Source organism: Halichoeres trimaculatus, unplaced genomic scaffold (genome assembly GCF_033239565.1).
Source record: "Halichoeres trimaculatus isolate MK-OKI-2021-1 unplaced genomic scaffold, fHalTri1.1 fHalTri1_scaffold_18, whole genome shotgun sequence".
In the NCBI taxonomy this organism is placed as follows: Eukaryota; Metazoa; Chordata; class Actinopteri; order Labriformes; family Labridae; genus Halichoeres; species Halichoeres trimaculatus.
The window spans coordinates 11,268,407-11,291,478 of record NW_027437196.1 but is presented as its reverse complement, the minus strand read 5'-3'; the positions used below and the strand labels follow the sequence as shown (position 1 = coordinate 11,291,478).

Sequence of the window (23,072 nt, the reverse complement as noted above, 5' to 3'; positions counted from 1 at the left end):
GCCAAAGTCAGTTTTTCACTTTGGTGGACGATAAAGATTTATTCTGTTCTGTTTTGTTCTGTTCTGTTCTATACAAACGAAAATTCAATTGATATAAAAAAAAATTATCTCCGTTTTTCTGACAAATCACACCCGGCATATATGCCCTACAGGGTGGCCATCCAGTTCTGAACAAGATCGCTTGCCTTGTAGGATTTTGTAGGATTGTCTTCTCGTGATCACATGACCCTGTGGATAGTCTCCTGGTAAAAAGGTTCCTTCAGAATTTGGCCATTTAGAGGAAAATGTAAAAAGTTCCCCAGAGGATGGAGGAAATATTAACATTTACTGATATTCTCTTTATGGTAGAAAAGATTTTCCCTACCAATGAAGGGAACACTTAAAAGCCCCCAAAAGGCTGGTCTTCCAGTTGAGAAAACTGTAATAAGTGACCCTTTAGGGAAGAAAAAAATAATTAAGTGCCATCAAGAGCCATCTTAGGGGGCCAAACCAGCACAGTTTTTATGTTATTAAAAAAAAAGTTTCCTGCCTAAGGGAGAAGAAAACTTTCTCCAGGGTGACTTTCCAGTGTCGATTACGTGATAACATGCTAGTCACATCAGTGTGACCTTACTTCCAGCTGGGGGGAGAAGGGATACAGAGCCATATGGGCTGCTCTATAGGAAACAACCTCCCCACTATTGCATGTCCTTTTTATTTTTTTCCCTCCTCTGTCCTTAGACAGCCTGAGTCCGCCACTGCACTGCGGTACAGCTTTATGGCCAAGTATATGCAGGGTATTAACATGGGACTTAACGCAGGTTGGTGCTGTGACAAATGTGGTGGCTTTTGTTCGATGAGAGTAATGAACCACCATCCCATGGTGCCACCTATAGTCTGACACCACAACTTTCTCCCAGGTTCTCATTTATTATCAGCTCTTATATATGAGCGCAGAGAGTCTCTGTAGTGAACAGTAAACTGCTTCTATAGGCAATCAAAGGACCCTGCACAGGAGCAGCTCCACAATAAAAAGTTTGATATGGACATCTGGCTTTATGTATGTCTGCTTTTTTTGTATATTGTGGTAAATAATAATTACTAAGCAAGGTTTGTTTTCAACATATTAAAAAAGATTATAAATGGAGAGGACGGTCACAGAATGTTCTGTTCCTGTATGCAGAGTGTAGACCTAATTGCCAGAAGCAAACCAGACAATAATTGTATTAAATAAATCATCCTGGGAGATTTTCAAGGGACATTTACAGCACATGGGACACGAGAAGTGTTTCATTAGAGAGTCTACAAATAGCTCCTTTAAAAGAGACTTGATTACAAGTTGTGTCGACCGGCTAACAAATGAAATTTGAATCACTTTGCGCGAAATTTGGATTAATCACGTCTGCACGCGCTGAAGGGCAACGCCAGGGGAGTTGGAAGGGTGGTCGCGCGGAGGTATCATCCATCATAAAGCAGCACGAGCCATGTCTCCTCAAGCAACCTCTAATCACTGCAGAACAAGACTAATTAGACAGAGGAACTGTTTCCTGAACTGCACGTACGCCCTGTCGAAAAAGCAGCAGCGTCTGTCTCACCGAGTGATGTTGCTCTCGTGAAGCGCACGCACACATACACACACTCACACACGCACAGCTGCGTCCCGCATGCCGTGGACACGCACTGTTTATGATCCGTACTGGACTCAGTTCCCCCTCCCGAGCTCTCTATGGTTCATTCCAGCGCCTCTGTATCCTCCGCGCGAGCCGTGTGTTTCTTCTGTCATCACCGCTGAGCACGCGGCTCATTCACTCCTTTGGCACGAGCCGCGAAGTGAATTTCGATGGAGAGATTAAGACCGAGCAGAGACCGTCTCGCGCTGGACAGCTTTGTGCCGGGGGTGAGTTGTTTCCGGTTGTAAATCTCTGCTGCTGAGTTTTGTTTACCAGCAGAAAATGGATTCAAAAGTGAGGCTCTGTTGTTCAGATGGTACGTAACAAGTGTTTTGGCGGCGACTTCGTGTAAAATCTGGGACAAGAGCAGACAGAAAACCTCAAAATTGTTAACAGCTCCTCTCTAAATTGTGAGCTTGTGACACTTAAATGAAATTTTAACAAATGTCAAATGTGGGCTACGTTTTATTTTGAAAGGGTGCTTCAAAAATACCTCCAGGCTCATTGCTCTGGAAACAAGCTCCACTGAATAAATCTGTCAGCTGAAGTTGAACGTTGTCCTCATTCAAATGAATGGTTTAAATATCACATCTGCATACCTTCTTCTCCCTGTAGCTGAAAATGTCAGCTTCAGAGAGACTCACCTTGGTGGGAGATTGTGTAACAAATGAGCGTACAAACGTTTCACACTGAGGAGCCAGGCACAAAGAGGAGCCATTCATACCCTTTTTGTTTGAACCCCAGTGATATGATGGTGTTTGAGTTCTAAGGCTAAATGAGACTCAGACATCAATGCACTTTTTGGGTTGTATTTGCAGTGGCAGCCTGTGAGGCTTTGTTGGAGAAATGTTTTAACACCAGAAGGTGCTCAGAAACACAAACAATGCTTTTGCAAAATTAGAATCTCAAGGCAAATGTGTTGGACTTGAAGAATAACCTCCAACTGATCAAACATGGTGCAAAAACAACCTGGGAGAAAACTAATCACAAAAAGTGAGTTTAAGAAAAAGAAATCAAACTTTATATCTAGAATTTGTTAAATCTTTGTCTTAAACAAGTTTTAACTGTTAAAGCTGCTGGAAGTAACTCTTGGTTTGTGATGATTTTTGTGCCCCCTGTAGACAAGGATTTGTATCATTTTGCTAACTGATAAAACTACTTGTAGTTGACCCCATTATTCAAATAACAGACACACATGTGCAAGTGCTGCTTTTGGCTACAAAACTTGAAATTATACAACTTTAGATGTGTGACCCAGCATTTTTTTTCCTAACTGAATAAAATAGGTAAGAAAATAATAAACATGTCAGTCAAAAAAAGTGATGTCTGGAAGTATTTCAACAAATAAGATCAAGTTAATTTGCAGCGTAAGATAAGTGGCGTTAAACGTGCATACTTTTGATATGCTAGTTCGACGCGTAACCACATGTGCTAAAAGCACAAGGAGAAAAACTGTTAAAACAGAAAACTGGTAGTCTTGCGTCACGCTATTGGTTAGCCCTGTCAGCACATATCATTGTGACGAAACTAGAGCAGAGCAGATTAGCCTGCTTATAACCAAAATGGTAGCTTGAATTATGCTCTCATTGATTTTTATGGAAGGGGAAGGCTTCAGAGCGCTGATGGCATTTGTCGAGCCAGAGTACAAGCCACCATTGCAGAGAACAACAGCTATGAGAGTGGACAAGATGAATGAAGAAAGGTCCGAAACTGACAGGCTCTTTGCTGTTTACAAGTAAAAGAATGCTAATTATCTAAGGGTACTCAAGTTCAGGGATTGCTTTAAATTCCATCCCTACTTTTGATGACAACAGGCTTCAAAACTCTGTATCAGAAACAGCTGACATCACAAAGACTACATCCATATATTGTGGAGTCTGTGATATCTTTTTTGACAAATAAAATAACCTCACCCATCTCTTTTTTAACAGCCAAAAGTATTACTTTTGTAGCCAGGTAAAGTGGAGACTGTTTAAAATCCTGTTTCAGTGACCTAAGTGTTAGATTTCAGTTATTATCACTCGAAGCTGCTGCTCCTCACTGAGATAGCAATGTCCCTTTGAGCCAAGCTGAGCTATAAGCGAGAGTACGGAGTTCTCATGGTACTTCAGATGCACAGAGATGTAAACAGAAAGCCCACAAAACGCTGGACTCCCAAGGTGTGTATTTTCTCCCTGTTGAAGAGAGATATAGCTGTAAAAGTTAATGTAACCCAAAGATATACATCAGTTTTTCCATTAATGTACTGTGAATATCCACTAAAAAAATCACTTTTTTCATGTGGTTGCTTAAAACTGTGAAGCTTTGTGACTCAAGAAATGAATAAATGCAAATTAAGTTTTTGCTTTCCTTGTCCAGAAGTGAGCCACTACTGTTGTCTATTTACAGGGTTGGCTATTAACACTGTTGTCTAGTGTTTATATCTTTGTTGTTAGTCAAAGATTCAGGTCATTAGCTTAGCAACAGAATTAGCAACAGAAGTGAAGAAGACAACTGTTCCCCAGTCAAGCTTATGAAAACTTTTAGTTCTCACTACTAAAACTAGAAGGGGACTCAGCGAGCACAGACCTCCGCCAAGCAAATTGCGATTGTAACGCTTTAACACTTTAATCTAGGGCTGCAGCTATCGAATATTTTAGCATTCGAGTATTCTACTAAAAATCCCATCGATTAATGGAGTAATCGGATAAAATACATTTTTGTTTAGTTAAAGAGCAGTTATTTCTCAAATTAAAATTTTTCTCTTTAAGAAACAGAATTTTCTGACACAGCATGTCAATAAGAGCACTTACTTTGGTAGCTCCAAAATCTGTAAACACACTTTGACACGTTTTTTTTGTGCCTTGTATCTCATCAAATGTTGCAGACCCAAATGGCACCTATTTCGTAGAATGACCCATTAGTCTCCAAACTCCAGAAAAGAAGCTTGAATTGTTGCTAGTTGCTATTTTGTATAAGAGGTAGCTTGAGGGCTCTAAAAACTCTGTTAATATGGCCTCAGCTCTATTTGATATACCACTCTTTGATCTTTTTTAAGATTAAACGATTCCTCGAGGCGGAGAAAAGTACTCAAGTAATATTAGTAATCGAGTACCTGGAATCATTCGAGGAATCGTTTCAGCACTACTTTAATCCTACTTTAATGTTGTACTCCCTTTCAGCAGACTGTCTACTACAATTTGTTGTTAGTTGCAGGTTTGTATGGTAATTTGTTTCCTGACAGTGTTAAAAATTATGATGACCCAGTACATATTTCATATTCTGGATCTTAGTATCCAGAATATTGCCAGGATCTGGATCATACTTTTGCATCTGTCAGGTGTCTGGATCAAGATCCCCTCCAAAATTGGATCACTTCTTCCTTATCCCATTTTGAACATTTCCTGAAAATTTCATCCAGACCTTTCCTTAATTTTTGAGTTACGTTGTTCACAGACAAAAACAAAAAACAAACCCGACAAAAAACAAAGCCTACTTGGCCGAGGTAAAAATAATGTTGTTCTTATGCTTGTTGTGAGTACAGCTGGGGAATAAAGACCCACATAAAAATTGTGTGTTCCTGCTTATCATTGACCTGGTCACACTTGCTTTGAATATTTGCTTTGGGAAATGTAAACAGAGCTGTTTCTTTGTAATGCTTTGAATCAACTCCTCTGATTCCTACCCCTTCACTGCAGTTACAAGGATGAAAAATTATCTGATAGAAATGTTGGATCACGTCGCTTGTCATTTTATTTGCTTTTTGTAGCTCATAAAGAAGCACTGTTATTAACTTCAATCTGTTTCACAGCTGCTCAAAAACTCCCTACTGTAGCTTTAATAGCTTTAGTAGCTTTAAACCCCTGGGATGTAAAATCACACTACATCACTGTGGAGACTCTCACACTAAAAGAAAAAAAAAACTTCACCCTGAGAATAAAGTTGGACATCTCAAGAACAGTGGTTGACCTGAATTGACTTGCAGCTTTGTGAAAACACAATAAGCTTGATGGTATTCAGGTATTTGAGGGTTGTGTCCTCCTGTCTGTCAGTGTCTCCCTCCTCTCAAACACATATATACATATGCGTGTGTAACTGTCTCCCACAGGGTGAGTGACAGCTGCTGTCTGAAGGAGGAAACAAGCATGTTTGATTGCTGTTTCCCTCCATAATGGTTGTCCAATTTCATGGTTGTTAGGCTTGTTAATAAGAGCGGGAGAAAAGAAGAGAAGAGAAAGCAGAGGGTATATCCGTGTGCTCAGTCGGACCCTTTGATTAGAGGGCACGGTTTGTGATGCTAAGAGACGGCGTCACATGTCCTATAAATACACCGCCTGACGGAGACACGGCTCGTATTGTTACAACCTGTCAGGCCTTATTGATGATCGTCCTGACTCAACCCACTGGGTGTGAAACATGTATGAATAAAGTGTTTTATGAGGGACTCTGGTGAATTCATCTTTGAATTCTTGATTTTCTGGAAGAAGAATCCACATACCAAGGGAATCAGTGAAAATGGTTTATCCATCACCTTAACGCTCCAGCTAAATGTAACAGTCACTTGATGATCCAATTGATTAAACAAGCATTTTGAATCAAACTCACTTAGAGTCATTTATTACGGCTGAATTATACGCATTAGCTGCACTAATTATGGTCTTCGCCACTTCCCCTAGAGGTGTCATAAAAGGGAGACATGTAAAATGAATGATTGTGTTAAATATTCAACATCACTCTAAAGCCTGATACAGTCGATACATGGTTCAAGGTGAGATGGTGATCTGTATTTTTCTAAAAGCCCTGGAGGGTTGTCGGAGGAGTAGTTGAAACCGAGCATTGATGAATAAGAAATGATTGTTCTTAGGAGGATTAACATCTTAAATCAGGCACATCTGAATATGTTTTCCAAAACATGATGCATGAAATCATTATTGCCACCGGTGATGCTGCAAAAGATGAGTGATTCAGATGAATCTTAGTTAACGTTATAATGTATTCTGGTGGATTCTTAACAGAAGACAATTCGTATTGTGTGGTTTTCAGATAATTGTAGAAGCAGTGAAAGTACTGTTTTAACATCACCGCCATGCTTTACAACTTCGTAGTGACAGACAGAATATCTTATTTCTGCACTGTTAAACACTCTGAGCTGCAGACTTTGAAACATCCTGAGCTTCTTCTATGAATTCAATGCTAAAGCTGGGATGTCTAATCTCCTCTTTTGGGAATCTTAAATAGAGACAATGCTATGTTAACACAGTGTCTCTTCAACTGAAAACTGATAGAAAATCTCTCTGCAAAACAGAAACTCCACTGTGGATTTCTACTGGAAACAGAAGTCCGGTATTTCTGAATGGGTGTACAACAAAGAGAGCTTAAAAGTCTTAATTTTGAAACAGAGGCCTGACTTTGATGCAAATCAAAGGACATCAGTGGGAGGATGAAACTGAATATTTATGGTCTCTGCAGAGATGTCCCAGAGTGCTTTGGAGCCTTTTTAACAGCAGATGAAATTGCACTTGAAAGTTGTAGGCAGGTTACTTGACAGCTGTGGGGAACTCAAGTGCTTTTTACTATTGTGAGCAGACTATTAGAGTACCTCTCTTGTGGACGCCATGGTTAAGTGTGCTTAAAACATGCAATGATGCAAAGACAGCATAACAGCTGCATGTTTTTTTGAGTGAACTGGATCTTCAATCTTTGACAGATGGAGAGTATCAGATTTTTTTGATGGATAAGGGAAGTTTTTAAGTGTAGGGATTCATACTCTGATCCTGGTATCAGGTATTGGCTCATACAGTCAGATATAGTCTGAAAAAGAAAGATTGTATATTGGTAACAACAAACAGACCTATTCACTCAGTTCTATGCTCCTCTGTGTTCATCAAAGTTATTTAATAGTAGGGACGAGTATCAATAAATGATTTCTGTTAAGAATCCATGAGAAATGGTTCAATTTATCGACATAGCTTAACAATTCCCTTGTCGGAATCAATAATGGCATTGGTATCAATTAAATCTTATCAATAGCTAAAATAACATAATGAAGAGAACTAGAGTAGCTCAGCAGTTTGGGTATAACTGGTATCAGATCAGTGTCAAAGTCCAGGTATCCGTATTGAACCTCAAAAAGTTCAAGCATCCCTATGTAGATGTGTAAGACTTGTCGTGAAGCAATCAAGTGAAGATCGCTCTCTGTTTCCCTTTGCAGAATGCAACACCAGCCTACAGAAAGTGTTCCTAAATCTGATTGGCCCCGGGCCGGGGGACTGTGAGCAGCTACCATGGCGTATCCGAACACCAGCATCCTTACAGCCAACCTCAGTGGATCTCTAGACGGCCATGACACAGGGGGAAACATCTACCGGCCCTTTTCTGTTTTCAGCGTACTCACCCTGACTCTACTTGCAATGCTGGTGGTCGCCACCTTCGTGTGGAACTTACTAGTGCTGGTGACCATCTTAAGGGTGAGGACCTTCCACAGGGTTCCCCACAACCTTGTGGCTTCCATGGCGATCTCAGACGTGATGGTGGCTGCCCTGGTGATGCCCCTGAGCCTTGTACATGAACTTAACGGCAGGTCGTGGAAGCTTGGTCGCGTTCTGTGCCAGGTGTGGATTTCCTTTGACGTTCTCTGCTGCACGGCAAGCATCTGGAATGTGACAGCCATCGCGCTGGACCGTTACTGGTCCATCACGAGACACCTGCAGTACACACTCAAGACGCGCAAAAAGATCTCCAACGTGATGATCGCACTCACGTGGCTGCTGTCATCGATCATCTCTCTGTCGCCTTTGTTTGGGTGGGGCGAGACGTACTCAGAAGGGATGAAGTGCCAGGTGAGCCAGGAGCTGTCCTACACCATCTTCTCCACGTTTGGAGCGTTTTACCTGCCGCTCTGTGTGGTGCTGTTTGTTTACTGGAAGATCTACAAGGCCGCCAAGTTTCGGATAGGATCACGGAAGACGAACACAATAACGCCCATGGCTGAGGTGATTCACTTATTCTTCTTTTTAACAACCCAATCTTTTAGAAAAAACTCTGAAAGTCACCATGTTGTTATTTATTCTGTCAAATAGTTGTTCACCAATATCTGTTTATGATTTTAGAATCCACAGGTAAGTGTTTTGTGTCAGAAAATCTGTTTTCCAAAAATGTACCTGGCGATATTGTCCTATCCGCCTTCACTTTTCAGCGGGAATTATTTTTGTTTTGTTTGTTTTGCAAGAAAAACCATTCTCCCTGGGAAAAAGTGAGTAATAATGAAATCCAGATAACAATAGTCCATCAGCAATTGTCTGATGCCAATTCTGCTTTTCTCAGGGTATTGCACAAAAAATAAAGAGGGTGGACTATTGACATCACAGCATCATAAAGAAAACAGAATTTTAGTCAAATGATGATTCAAACAGGTAAATAAGGAGATGAACAGGGAGGATCTTAGTGTATTATGTTTGTGTTTTAGCTGGAGGATGGTGCCCCAAGGAACGAGCAGCCCTTTCACATTGCAATATATACCTTTCTACTTAGCTATGGATTGTTATTTCAGAGAGAGTGCAGCGAAAAGGTTCATGAAACTGGGGAAAAGCAGTCAAACACAGGCCACCTGCTTTGAAGACTATAGCCTCTCTCTACATGGGGCAGTGGTAAAGTGTCAAGTAAATAAACCTTATGAAGTCCCCAGTTGATTGAAAAGACACCTTGGTTTAAAGGTCCCATATTATGCTCCTTTTCTGCAGTTTAATATGGATCATTGATGTCTTCATGAAATGGTAGTTATATGTTTTGGTCCAAAAAGTCAATAAATCAAGCACAGCAGCATTGTTTCCAGGCTCCCATAGCCTCTCTGTTCAGAACGCTCTGATTTAGTGGGCGTGACCTTCATATGTAAATAAGCCTCCGCTGATACCGCTTCGCTCTTCCGCCTCACTGAGAGCGGCGCCACGACCTCCAAGTGCACAATGTTTAGAAAACAGCGAAGCTCGTTTACCATAACATTACAGGCTAAAACAACAGGCTAACCGCACCTAAAGTTAGCATCCTGAAGCTAACACAGAGACAGGGGGGACACTGAGGAAAAGCTCTGACATCTGCTCCACAGCACACAGCATTTAAAATACTCACATTTCCAGGGTCCCAGGTTTGTTGGTGGATGGTTGGTAATGTGCCTGGATTCAGGACCAGTCTATTCGCTAGCCCTCTGTTGTACTGTCCAAAGTTGGAAAAGCAGTCGGCCGTGAAGTGACTAGCACACACATGCACAGTTTTACTGAGTGTAGCTGGCACATTTCCTTGATAAATGAACTCTAGCCACTTAGTGTTGTCTTCTTCTGAGATGGAAAGCTTGTGCATGAAACTATGTGGCTGTTTACAGCCAAAACAGAGCAGTGATGGTTCTTCGACTTTGGCATTCTGAACAGCAGTGGGATGGGGAGTAGGCAGGATTTTACATTCACAAGCACTACTAAGTACAGGTTTTGTCATTAAATGTCACATTTTGTGGGGTGGGAGGAAAGGCGAAGACCCACAAATTTCACTAAAAGACTTAATTAAGTGGTTTTTGCATAATTTGGGACCTTTAAGACCACTAGGGATTAGCATAGGTAGTCGAAACGAGTCTTATCTATATATTATATGTTCCCAACCTTGCAGGAATCAAAGTTGCCATTGGCTTAGCTCAACTGTGTCAGTTGCTAACATGACTGCAAACTCCATACAGTAAAAACAGATGGTGGTAGAAAGAGTGACACAGCTTCATTAAAACTGTAAACTGCTGTTGTTGCTGAACATAATGAAAGTCGTCACAAGAAGAACCATTTTTCCCTCTGGAAGGTCTCAGGAACGTCATCACCAGAAGAAATCCGATCAGTAAGATCAGAGATTAGGTTTTGGGAATGCATGGAAATTAAGACCTTAGAATTGAGACTGTTAGCAGCACCTTTGAAGTGTTGAGTTTGCAAACAACTGCACAATGGGAAAGAGAGGCAGAAAGAAGAGAGGTAAAAAGAGGACACAAATTGAGGGAATCAAATAGTAACAATAGTGTGGGAAGAAAAACTACTGAAGAAGTTGGATCCAGTGAGGGTAACTAAAGAAATCACTAGGTATTGATACTCAGGTTTAGAATTGATACAGAATCTCTTATCAGTGAAAGCAGGGTCATTAAACAAAAAAGTATTGCTTCAATTTAGAAGTAGAGGCATGTGTTAGACATGTACATAGCAAGCAGCTCCTCACTCAGCAACCTGTGAGGTAGACAAACAAAGGAGAAGAGCAGGTAAGTGCAGAGAGTAGCCATGGAGGGGTACTTCAAAAGAACCCAGTCGATATCTAACTGCCAGCAACAGAGAAAGCACCAGCCAAACTGTCAGTTTTCACGTCTTCATGTCTCTAGGCAGAGCATTTTAATGCGGCTTGTTCAAGGACACAGAGATGTGATCCTTGTAAATGCTGTAAATGATGTTAGCCAGTGTTGCAGTATAAAGTAGACATTACAAAATCAAATAGTCGGAGGGATGGGACGCTGGATTAGGGAGGGGCGCAGAATGGAAGATTGATGACCTGAACAAGTGGGTAGCTGTAAACATATTAGAGCCTACTCGTGCTGGTGTGTCGTACTTGGACAGTTTATGAGACAGGAAATATTGGAGCTCATCAAGGCCTGTCAGAAGTAGTAAAAAGCCAAAGAGAGCTATTTATGTCTCCTGGTATTAAACCCGTACAGTTAGGTGTGGAAGCCTGCTACTCTGGAAACAAGCATACACAAAGAGCACAAATCACAAAGAGCCACCACAACCTCTATCTCTGCCTGGATGACCATGGCAACCAACAGCTGCACACATATGTGAACATAGAGGCAGGGAACAGTTATGTCAGACTATTACTCAAGTTAATTGAAAATTTCACACCTGCCTTTTACCACAGCAGAACAAGTTGCATGTCTCGGAAATACACACTTGCAAGATAAGGCATGCCTAACAAGACACGCGTTATACAAGTAACAAGTAATAGAGTTTTGCTGACAGTGGGACATTGTCTGCATTACGACCAGTCTTTGCAACCCTCAGGGAAGTGGACAGGCAGTTCAAACACAAAACCACATCCTCAAACAAGAGGACCCATTGTTAACATTGTCATGAAACCATCTCAGAAATTCTCTGGGTGAAAGATTAAAGCAAGGATCCCCCCGACAAGAAAGAAACACAGTTCCAACCTCTTAAATCAAGCCAGTCGCTTCCTGTCAAGTGGAAAAATCCACACCGAGTAAGGTCACAATATGAAAATGAAGTGACACTTCAGGACAGGAACACATACACTAGACACATGGTGGTTTATCAGATGCAGGGAAAAAATAAGGGTGAGGCATACAACTGCAAAGGCAGGGGAACCTATAGAAAAGATACCATGCAGCAGCAGTAGTGTGAAGGGTTTGCACAGTGTTTTCCATGTGGTGTGCCAAGATCATGAGAGACAGTCTTGGTTATATTTGATTTCAATGCGTCAGAAAGATGCTAATTTTGCTTTATAGTAATTGCCAAAGTCATATTCTCTGTCTTCGACTCCTGTGTTTGGGAGTTTTCAAAGGAAACCTTACTGACCGTTGTCAAAGCTCAGACCTTACAGTGTGAGAACATAAATCATGAGCTTGCGTTGGTTGCCTTTCTACCATGACATTTAAAAACTTGAAGTGAGTGCCAGGCCTAAGTGAACGTCATTACAAGTGAACATGTGCTGGTCAAGTGGCAATATCTGGTCTAAAAATATGAGGCAATGTGGAAGTGCTAAAATCTGTCTCCCTTGTCCCCCTTGTCCCCCTTGAGGCTGGATCAAGAAGTATCGCAAATCACCTACACACCAATCAAAAATTAGTCATTTTCACAGTAGAACTAAACATGTTCACAGCCTGGTTTAAAAAAAAAGACTTTGGTCTGTTTTGCTAGTTTCTCCATCAGCACCATTTGAAGCAAAAGGTTTTTTTTCTAACCAAGCAGTATGGAAGATATTAAGATGACGAGTTTACCCAATCAGAGGCAGAGCTCACCAGATTTACAGGTCGGCCTACAGCTTCAGCCCTGTAGCTGTTGGTGAGGACTCAAAGCCTGCCCCAATTCCAGCATGGCTTCTGCCGACAATTTTCTTCAAAACTCAGTTTCAGAAACAGACAGGTGATGTCACAGAAACTATGTACTTTTTTATACTATCTATGGTACTGGCACTGCTGTGGAATATGTAAGGGACAATGTAACAGGGATGGGTTACAAATAGGAATGGGTACCTTTCACATTTGAAACAATTCGATACTGATGCCCAGTACCTGGCAATTGGTTTTGGTGCTCAACCGTACCAATTCTTGGTACTTTTTTGTGTGTATGTGGTAATAATTATAATTTTTTTAAATCATAAAATCTCAACTTTTTCAATTCAACATATTTACTCTTCAATATTTAACCTTACAATGCTGTGTTCATGTCCAGCATGAAAAATCAACTACTCTTCCACTCCCTCACAGTCACAAGGATGCATTTAGGTACCTAAACATGGTACCTTTTGATTCTATGTGAATCGGTACCCGGTACTTTTGACTGAATTCGGTCAGTACCCTTAAAAATACCAAATTCAGTACTCATCCCTAGTTATAAATTCCAGATGTCAGTTATTCTTTTTTTTTTTTTTTAATCAAAACATAAACGAAACATTACCCCATTCCATTTTCTTCTTCATGATTGTAATTTGATATTCCCACCAGATGGTGGCTGTAGTATATCTAAAAGTTGTTTGCAAACTGTGTTATTTAACAGATAGAGGGAAATGCTAACTGTATTAAATAGCTATGGAAGAAGAAGAAAACAACAACAGTCATGGGAAATACGGCTGTTGTATTGTAATATTCAGAAACAGAGACAGCTGGAGTGAAAAAGCCACATGACACACAAATATGTCAAGACAGAAGCTGGTACCAGTACCACCTTATGCCAAACCAGTTTGTGGGACAGATGACATTAGAAGTGTTGGATTTTAAAGAGAATGAGTATCTTTTGAAAAGTTTTCATGGCTTACCTTTGTTCCAGTTTGAGTTGTTTAGCTTTTGCTGTTTAAAGTTTGCATTCACCCACTTTTCCACAGTGCTTACCCCACTACTTGGTTCTGTTTAGCATTCACTCTATGAGCACTCCTTTACTTTGTCCATTTCTCTTCCATAGCTTAAAGCTTTTAGAGCCTCTCTTTCCTCTTCTCAACTGTTTCCCCCCCCCAAAGTAAATCGACCCACATCAAATTTCCTGGACTTCTGTCTGTAGACGGATGTAATTTGGTTGTTCTCCAGAGTCTGTCATTACATATCTGTCACAAGCAGACGTTGAAGCAGGTCTGCTGGCAGGGATAAGTTACAGTCAGGTTACAATTTCATGCATTTATATTACATTTTGTCAAACTACCAAGCTGTGATCTGGGCTCGTGGGTATCTGATGTATGAGCATATGGATGAATAATTATAGCAATCCAACTCATCGACACCAGCTTGTTAATTTGTGGCGGCAGAAGGTAAAAGGCTATAAATACCACCCCCGACATCTTTAATGGAGTGCTGCACCTTCCTGACTGTGGTATTCCTCTAATCATCAGACACAATAGGTGTAGATCTGTTCTGCAAGCATTAGCAAACATTTAATCAGGCAAATTCCCCCCCTCTTGAAAACTGACACGGCATCCACTTTTCACCTACCTTTCATGGAGTAAATGCAATTTGAAACCTTCTCAAATGCACTGCAGAGATAGAAAATACACCGCTCCTACACACGTGAGAGCAAATGCATTTTTCCTTCTGTAAGATGTATCATAGAAATCATTCAGACTCAGTGTTCAGTGGACCTGGCAGACAAAAGGAGGGTATATATGGAAGAAAGCTTTTCTCCTTTCATTTACGTAATGCATGCACTCAGAAATTCCCAGAAACCCTGAAGATACCTCTGAGTTATGCAAGTTTGGTTTGAAATTAGGGACTGTGCTCAAGGAGAACTGATCGTCAACTGAATTAGTGCCAAGTTATATTGCATTGATGAATCGACTCCAACGTCAAGTTCCATTACCCAGGCATTCAATTTAGCAATAAAAGTGATGAAACTCAATATGTTTTATTAGTCTTTTTGCTTCCCACAGACAAACACGCAGCTTGTGCTTGTATTAAACTGGTCTCATTACCCAGCCAAGGTTTATTCTCATCATTCACCAGAGAACATCAAAGAGCCAAGGCACCGAGCCCTGCAAAGTGCCTGCACGCACAGTTGTGATGTGAGGGATGGCACCGACATCCAAGATAATAAACCTTTTGCTCTCATCCATCAACGACACCCACACAAAGACATTAAGAGAGATGCACGTGTACACACACACACACACACACACCAGAGACACCAGAAATAGCGCTTGATAAGGAAGATGCACAGATTCTTGGCCTGGATGCACAAATCACTCATCATTACAGTAGCAAGAGCCATAAAATACATACGGCTAATGTTACTGGAACTATAGGAACTGACTGATGTGAACACTCTGTCTTGCTTACTTTTATTTCTGCACTGATTTTTTCAACCTTGAAACAGGCTTGTATTGTGACTAAATTATATATCTCTTACACAATAAATACACTTGACCATCGTCTTACATGAGCTCACAAGGTCTTACATTACTCTTTGCTAAAGCTTAGTGGCTAACAGCTTGTAATTCTCCCTGAATCTCTTGGTCACTTTATCCTGGAGTGCAGATGCACCTCTGGTGGTATAAGCTTAAACTCTACGCTAGCTTGCAGCACACACATCAGCCATGTAAAAAAGTTATCTAGTTCTTCAAGGTCAATAGCTTTGGACATAGTGGAGCTACTAGCTGTTATCTTCAGATTTAGCCCTCCCAGTCAGCTAGCGTATTGATATGAAGTTGTTTATACCACATTGCAGTGATTTTTTTTGTACAGCTGTGCTGAATGATTGATTCTAATTGGTGGATACAACAGAGCTACAGTCTTTTGTTTTTCTGAGCACACTGTTGCCGTAGAAACAGACACAGACTTAAGCGTTTTCAGTCTTTGTTCATCTCTTTCTATTTTTTCAAACTCTGCTCTGACCTGCCAGAGACTACAAAGGAAAATTAGCCTTATTGCTAACTCTGGCACATTTACATGGATGCTGTGCTAATATCAGTGTTGCCAAGCACCCAGGAAAAGTAGTAGCTACTTCTGTTGGTAGAAGTTGCTAAATGATGTCACTGCCTGATTTGTATACCGTAAAATACCAAATAGTAGCCGGGGCGTTTATTTGTTTCAATCGCTGAGCAGACCAGGCGTTTATTTGGGACAGGCATTTAATTCCTTTCCCAGCAAATGACATTCAGCGGAAGTGGTAACGTCTTCTTTGACTCTTCAAAGCCTCCTCATCTTTACGTTGTTATTGCATAATTCGTCCTGGCAGACTACCTGTGTTTGTTTATATCTGGCACGCCGCGTGCGGACTGATACACTGAGCAGCGAGCGCCTCGTAGCCAGCTGTGGCTCTGCAGCGGAGGTAGCGCCGTTTTACGACACGATGAGAACTAGAGCCTTATTTAGCGGTGTTTTTGTGTGAAAGTAATGCGCTGAAAATTCTCTAAATAAAGCGTGAATGCAGACCGATATCAGATTTTTTCGGTGAGAGTCAGTTTATTTGTGTTTTTGGTCAAGTAAAATATGACCCTGTCTGAGTCTGCACTCAGACGGGGCAGACGAGCAGAGGAGCAGGGAGGGGGTGTTTGGTGTGAGCGCTCTGGGCTTCTGCTGTACAAAAAGCACTGCTGTAGGGTCATGTGTGTGCCGAACCGATTACGTCGAACCGAACGGATCACGGATCAATGATGATCCGTTGCACCACTACTAATAAGGTACAGCCTGCTTATGTTTCTTTTACAAAAAACAGTTTTGAAGACTCAACTGTCAGTTGTGAGCTCAGCTTTTGCACGTGTGTTCTGCAACTTTGACTGCGGAATGAAAAGAAAGAACAAAAGAAATGGACCACAGCTTGTAGGCTGCGCCGAATAACTTACCATACCCCCGGCGTTTATTTGGAACGGGCGTCTATTTTTCTTAACATGCTGCTACACTCGGCGTTTATTTGGAACCCGGCGATTAATTGGAACTCGGCGTTCATTTGGTATTTTACGGTAGTTGTCTGTTTGCGTGTAATTCATGGATGCTATAGGACAGAGGAATAACATTGAGAGAGAGGCAAAAATTAAGTAAAAAACATAGTAAATATGCCACCTGCTCTGGTTGCAGCTTGGAGGGACTGCTGTGTAAGTGTTTGCTAAAAAAGGCAGTTCAGCAACAAAACGCTGTGAGTGAGTAAAGCGCAACAGCTAGCTCATTTCAAAGGGCGACATGGTTAATTATCTCTGCCAAGGAAGTAATGCGTCTGGGAGAGTTTGTCTGTTTGTCTAGTAACCAACAGATCCTGATGAAATTTTCAGGAAATCATCAAAATGGGATAAGAAAGAAGTGATTAACTTTTGGAGGTGATCTGGATTATTGTCTGGATCCAGGAATTTTTTAAAGGATTCTTTATCATTGTGAGATAGGGCCGTTTTCAATATATGTGTATATAACTCCATGATAAATGGTCGGGTTGCTTTGCAAAACAATACAAAACGAGGTCACCTTAATTTCTGACAGATGTAAGAGTACGATCCAGATCCTGCCAATTTTCTGGATACTAAGATCAGGAATATGAAATATGTACTGGGTCATCACATTTTTCAACACTGTCAGGTGACAAATTATCGTACAAACCTGCAACTAACACCAAGTTGTAGCAGACAGGTTCCTGAAAAGAAGTATAACATTAAAGTAGAACTCAAGTGTTGCGTGACAATCACAGTATGCTTGGTGGAGGTCTGTGCCCTCTGAGTGCTTTTTTAGTTATTACTATGGACAAGAGTCAAACTGTGGGCAAAATGGAACCATTCAAAACCGGTGATGTTTCAAAATTAATATTTAGTGTAAAAAAGTTAATTAATTTAGCAGACGTGTATAAAATGGTATGATGTATGGTGAGCTGGTTGTTAAAGGAGCTTGAGACAAAACTACTTGCTAACCCTGTCAGGTTCCAATCTGCTTTAACAACCCACTCACTGTTCGTTACCCTTTTGCTGTATCATCCTGTGGATCTAGCTGGAATGCCAGACCAAAAAAACATTCCTGTTGTTTAATTCGCCAAATAAATGGCTGTTTGATGTAAGCTTCATCAATATTAAACTTGAGATGCTCGGGCTTATCAGCACTGAAGTAAGTGAACTGATGAGACAAGACGCCAAACAGCTCAATAAAACAGTCTACTCTCAGTTTGCTGTGAGGAAATGATCTCCATATATTTAATGAATGGAAATCATATGATGTCATTTGTGTGCACCGGTTTGGATTAAGTTTCCGGGTACATCATAACCTCATCAGGGATCTGCTCCATAAAGGAGGATCTGCTGTTAAGTGAACATTTTATCCAGTGCACCATTTGGTCTATAATGTTAAGGTTTGAAACCTGCTTCCCAGCAGTCCTTTGCTTTTAACCTCTGCCCTCTGCTGTAAATGGGTTTGCTTCATCCATTTTATCAGGAGCAGGCCCTGCTGGCCTGTATTGATTCAGCTAAATTCACTCCAGAGAGATCAAGTTTCTTCATTCCTGTGCGGGAGGCTCGACAGTCAGTCCGTGCACTTTACTTCTGACACATTTAGAGGGATGGACTGTCTTTGTTAAAGGCGCTGAACCACCTCGGCAATCGCACCAGATGAAAAGAATATGGAGTCAGCCTTGAGCTGTGCTAGGCAACAATGAGTGAGGAAGAAGTCGGCAGATTAATGTTGACATTTTCTTTTTTTTTTTTTCCTTCTTCCAGCGCTGCAGTGTGTTTATGAAACGACACAAAATGAGCTTCTGGAAGATGCAGATTAAGACACAGCTCTGTAGTGTGTGTGTGTGTGTGTGTGTGTGTGTGTGTGTGTGTGTGTGTGTGTGTGTGTGTGTGTGTGTGTGTGTGTGTGTGTGTGTGTGTGTCTGTATATGAGTTTGTGTATGAAATGAAAACTTGTTGATCCACCTGTTGATGCACATTTCCGCTCAGCCAACTTAAATCCATCTTTTGTCAAGCATCTACAAAATTTTACACGTCAGTGGTTCCTTTTTAAGGCCGCCTTTGTTTGAGAAGTTGCTTTTGTCATGCTAACAATGTTTGCCTGATTGATTCATAAATCAGTGGAGTAACTGATTCGTTCTCTTCATGGCTACCTCCCAGGTGAAAGAGGAAACACAGCAGCCGCAGATGGTGTTTACCGTGCGCCACGCCACCGTGACCTTCCAGACGGACGGCGACACATGGCGCGAACAGAAGGAGAAAAAGGCGGCGCTGATGGTAGGCATTCTGATCGGCGTGTTCGTACTTTGCTGGATTCCCTTCTTCATCACGGAGCTCATCGTCCCGCTGTGCTCCTGTGACATCCCGCCCATCTGGAAGAGCATCTTTCTGTGGCTGGGCTACTCCAACTCCTTCTTTAACCCGCTCATATACACCGCCTTTAATAAGAACTACAACAACGCCCTGAGGAACCTCTTCTCCCGGCAGCGCTGAGGCACTCCTGCATGCTCAGCAGACACACAACACCAGCACACACTTCTTCAAACTAACCTCAGACTCTCTCTGTGTTTTGATCACTCTATCAATCTCAGAGTGATCATAACTGGAAACTATCTCTAAAACTGTCTCCTCTATTTATGTTTCATTTTATCTGTTATCATCCAGAGGTAACCTCTCACTCGGACTCAAACGCTGCCTGAGTTTCTACAAATAACAAGCAGTAAATTAGCCGTGCTGTGACAGCAGCACATAAAGTGATGTCTGTATGTCGGTCTATTTCAGGCGTATTAGAGAGAAGACATTTTAACTCTCTTGTAAACAGTTTCATCATCATATGAGAGGCCGCTGGGAAAAGGTTCAAAGTAAAGCCGAGGGAAAAAAACTCATTAATCACAAAACAAAACAAAACTGTAGACCCGAGCGCAAATTGCTAGATAATAACTCAAGCTTAAAACTGAATCTGTCTCTAAAAAAGGATAGTTTGTCCTCAAAACGGTTTCTCACAGGGATGAAATATTCAGCCACTGCTAAGCTCCGTAGAAAGTTACACATCTAGATAAATGTCCTCTCTTTTCTCTGATGCTGGCTCCCCAAACAGCACTTCTTCTTACACAGACACCTTCTTTAACCTCTCATGACATTTATAAAGAAGTGTGAATTACACAAAAAAATAACTGCAGCGCAAGATAAATATAAAAACTCAGTCGTGAAAGAAAAGTATACTGGCGTAGCTTAATTATAAGGAGGAGCTAACTCAGTGCATGTTTTAAAGTATGACTCATAGAATTACATTACTGTAGGAGGCTAGTAATAGAAAGTAGCTAATGTAAACCAAATACACACATTTATCCTTAATGGGCTCAGCACCTCTCTTGGTGTAATGACGCCCTCCAACTGTTCTCTTCATCATCTTTACGAAACGCAGCTGTTACCTGCACAGATTGCCACTTTCCTCTCACACTTTTTAGGATCAGAGTCTTAATTTATGGTGTAATATAATGTAAAGTGGGGAAATAAGCATGATAAATTGTTCCTGAGTGAACAAATGAGCTTTAGTTTTTTTTAGTACAGTCTCTTAGAGAGATCGCTTAGGTGCAGTTTTCTCACTGGATTTAACGCTGCTGTTCACTGAAAACAGTGTTCTTGGGTTAGGAGATTTAAATTATGTGATAAACTCAATCAAATGAACATTTGTTGCTCAGCATTCAACAGATGGGGATGAGTATTAAATTTTTTTTTAAAGCAAAATAAAAGAAGGCGTGAATATTTAGAGCCTCATGGTGGTGCTATACCCACATTCAGGAGATCCCTCAGATTAAAAGTTATCCTCTGGGGATCATGGACAACTGTAATGGCAGTTTGTTGTATATATGCCACAGGAAAATTCATGCTGCTGGTGGGTTTGGAGGGAAATACCTAAGCTAATACTTCAAACAAGTTTTCTTTTTTTTAAAAAATCTTGTGTGCACAAAATAATCTCTGTTTTGTAAAAATAATTAAACATCAGTCCAGTATTATCCTCCTGTCTGGGGCAGTGTTGTAATCCAGGATTGGGGTCATGAATTTCAAAGTCAAGGTTTTAGTTTTTGTGTTGATTTTTGCAATGGAGACTTACAGTCATAGAAAAAAAAATTACACCACCCTTGTTTTCTTCAATTTCTTGTACATTTTAATGTCTGGTACAGCTTTAGGTACATTTTTTTGACAAATATAATGATTAACAGTGAAAATAGCTCATAAGAGTTTAATTTAAGGGCTGATACCTTGCCGTTTTTCCATGGTTTCCTTGATAATAACCAAAATCACTTATGTTCTTACATTAATAGCCAGGGCATTGCACTGCCAAAACAGAGCTTTCAGGCACTCCATGTTTTTTTTTCTGTCAGTTTTAGTCAGATAAAACACACAGAAGTTAGTACTTGATTGCATAACCATTGTTTCTGATGACTACAGCCATGCGTCTGGGCATACTCACCAGCTCCTGACTCTGTTCTGCTGTCACAGCAGCCCATTCCTTTTGCAAAAATTCAAACAGATCTGCTTTGTTTTGGGGATTGTGGTTTTCCATTTTGAGTTAGATGATGTTCCACAGGGGGCAGGGGGAATTGTTTTCTTGGAAAATCCAGTGATTTCAGTCAGGAAAGAGTTTCCAGCTGATGGAAGACGTGGCCTGGTTCATTCGTCCTTCACACAGTTGCATTAGCCCTGTTCCACCAATACTGAAACGCCCCTAGATCATCACCAATCCACCCCCATGTTTTACTGTAGGGGCAAGACAGTCTGGTTTGTAGGCTTCTCCAGGCTTCCTCCTAACCAGCAAGTTGGCTGGAGTGGGCATCAACTGAAAGTCTGATTCATCGCTGAATAGAGCTATCGCCCAATCATCAACAGTCCAATCCTTGTGATCCCAAGCAAAGAGTAACCGGGCCTTCCTCTGCCTCTCATTGATCATTGATTAACTCACTCCGTTTCCTGCCTCGACCAGCTAGCAGTTTGGTGGTACCATGTTCGGCTTGCTTTTTCTTGGTGTAATGAACTGCTGTCTTGGAGATCTTTAGTTTTTTGACAACCTGTTATCACTCATGCCAACTTACAGCAGTGCCAAGATGGCTGCCTTTGTGGCTTCACATAATTCTTTAGTTTTAGGCATTATGTGAGGGCTGACATCCTCTAAGATGTGCTACAGCTTGAATGTAAGCAGGAAACCACTCTTGGCCTTTGCATGTGCAGTGCTGCCTGTGACGTGAAATGGCCTCTTTTATATCCTGAGAATACGATTAAGCTTCAGCATGTCAAATAGGACAAAAAATGTCATGTTATCAGCTGCATTTTTTTGTCAAATTAATTTATTCTTCAGGTAATATACCTTTAGTGATACCAGCATTAAAATAAACAAGAAATTGAAGAAAACAAAGGTGGTCTAATAATTTTCTCCATGGCTGTAGATTTGCCTTTTTTGTTTGTTTGATTGTTTATTTTGAAGTTTGTTTTTTTTCTTCTTTTTTCAATTGATAGGATGCCTGCACAGAGACAGGAAACATGGGAAGTAGAGGAAGGGAAAGACAGACAGCAAATGGCTGAGGACAAATGTCGAACCAAAGGCGTTCCACCAGGAGTTATCTTTGGAGACTTAACTTTTGGGGGCTTTTTGAAGTTACTTTTTCAGCCTTTTTTTTTTTCGCTTTTATTAAGAAAGGACAGGACAGTGTGTGGAGAAAGAAGTGACATGTGGGAAAGAGGTCACGGGTTGGATTCAAACTTGGACCACCCGCGTTGGGGCTTACCTCATTGGGCATGTGACCTAACAGCTCGACCATACCTGTATATTATATATATATATATATATATATATATATATATATATATATATATATATATATATATATATATATATATATATATATAATATACAGGTATGGTCGAGCTGTTCAAGTTCAGGATTATTTATTATTTATGAAGTCTCTACCTGACCTTAACATTTTACTTTGATTTGTACTTTTAAAGGATATTTTATCATACCTCAAACACACACAGATCCAGATGAAACAGTAAAAAGTTTTTTCTGAAAGAGAAAAAAGAAAATGATTTTAACTATAGTGCACAATATAAAGATGAACAGAGTGATACAATAAAAAAGAAGAATCATAAAAATATATGAACAGAAGATGAGCCCGTTTAATGTAAGGGCAGAGTCAGTGCTGTGGTAATCGAATAAATGCATGAGATAGACCGAGGCACTAATCGTTATTATGACATTCTTCCAGACATCATAAAAAAATAACAGAGTTCTGGTGAAGCTGT

General features: G+C 40.7%; 1 protein-coding gene across 1 annotated transcript; it reads left to right on the top strand.

The window, feature by feature from the left end:
- Positions 1 to 1,528: 1,528 nt before the first annotated feature.
- htr5ab (5-hydroxytryptamine (serotonin) receptor 5A, genome duplicate b) lies at positions 1,529 to 22,575 on the top strand. The gene is made up of 3 exons (XM_074692908.1): positions 1,529 to 1,876; positions 7,840 to 8,620; positions 18,933 to 22,575. The coding sequence occupies exons 2-3, from the start codon at positions 7,913 to 7,915 to the stop codon at positions 19,263 to 19,265; spliced, it is 1,041 nt and encodes a 346-aa protein (XP_074549009.1). The 5' UTR covers positions 1,529 to 1,876; positions 7,840 to 7,912; the 3' UTR covers positions 19,266 to 22,575.
- Positions 22,576 to 23,072: the final 497 nt, after the last annotated feature.

What these genes read in the sequence shown, in the direction of transcription:
- htr5ab (XM_074692908.1), top strand. Translation starts at nt 7,913, where the DNA reads ATGGCGTATCCGAACACCAGCATCCTTACAGCCAACCTCAGTGGATCT. An exon ending in CAATAACGCCCATGGCTGAG is followed by an intron (nt 8,621 to 18,932) that starts GTGATTCACTTA and finishes GCTACCTCCCAG; the next exon opens with GTGAAAGAGGAAACACAGCA.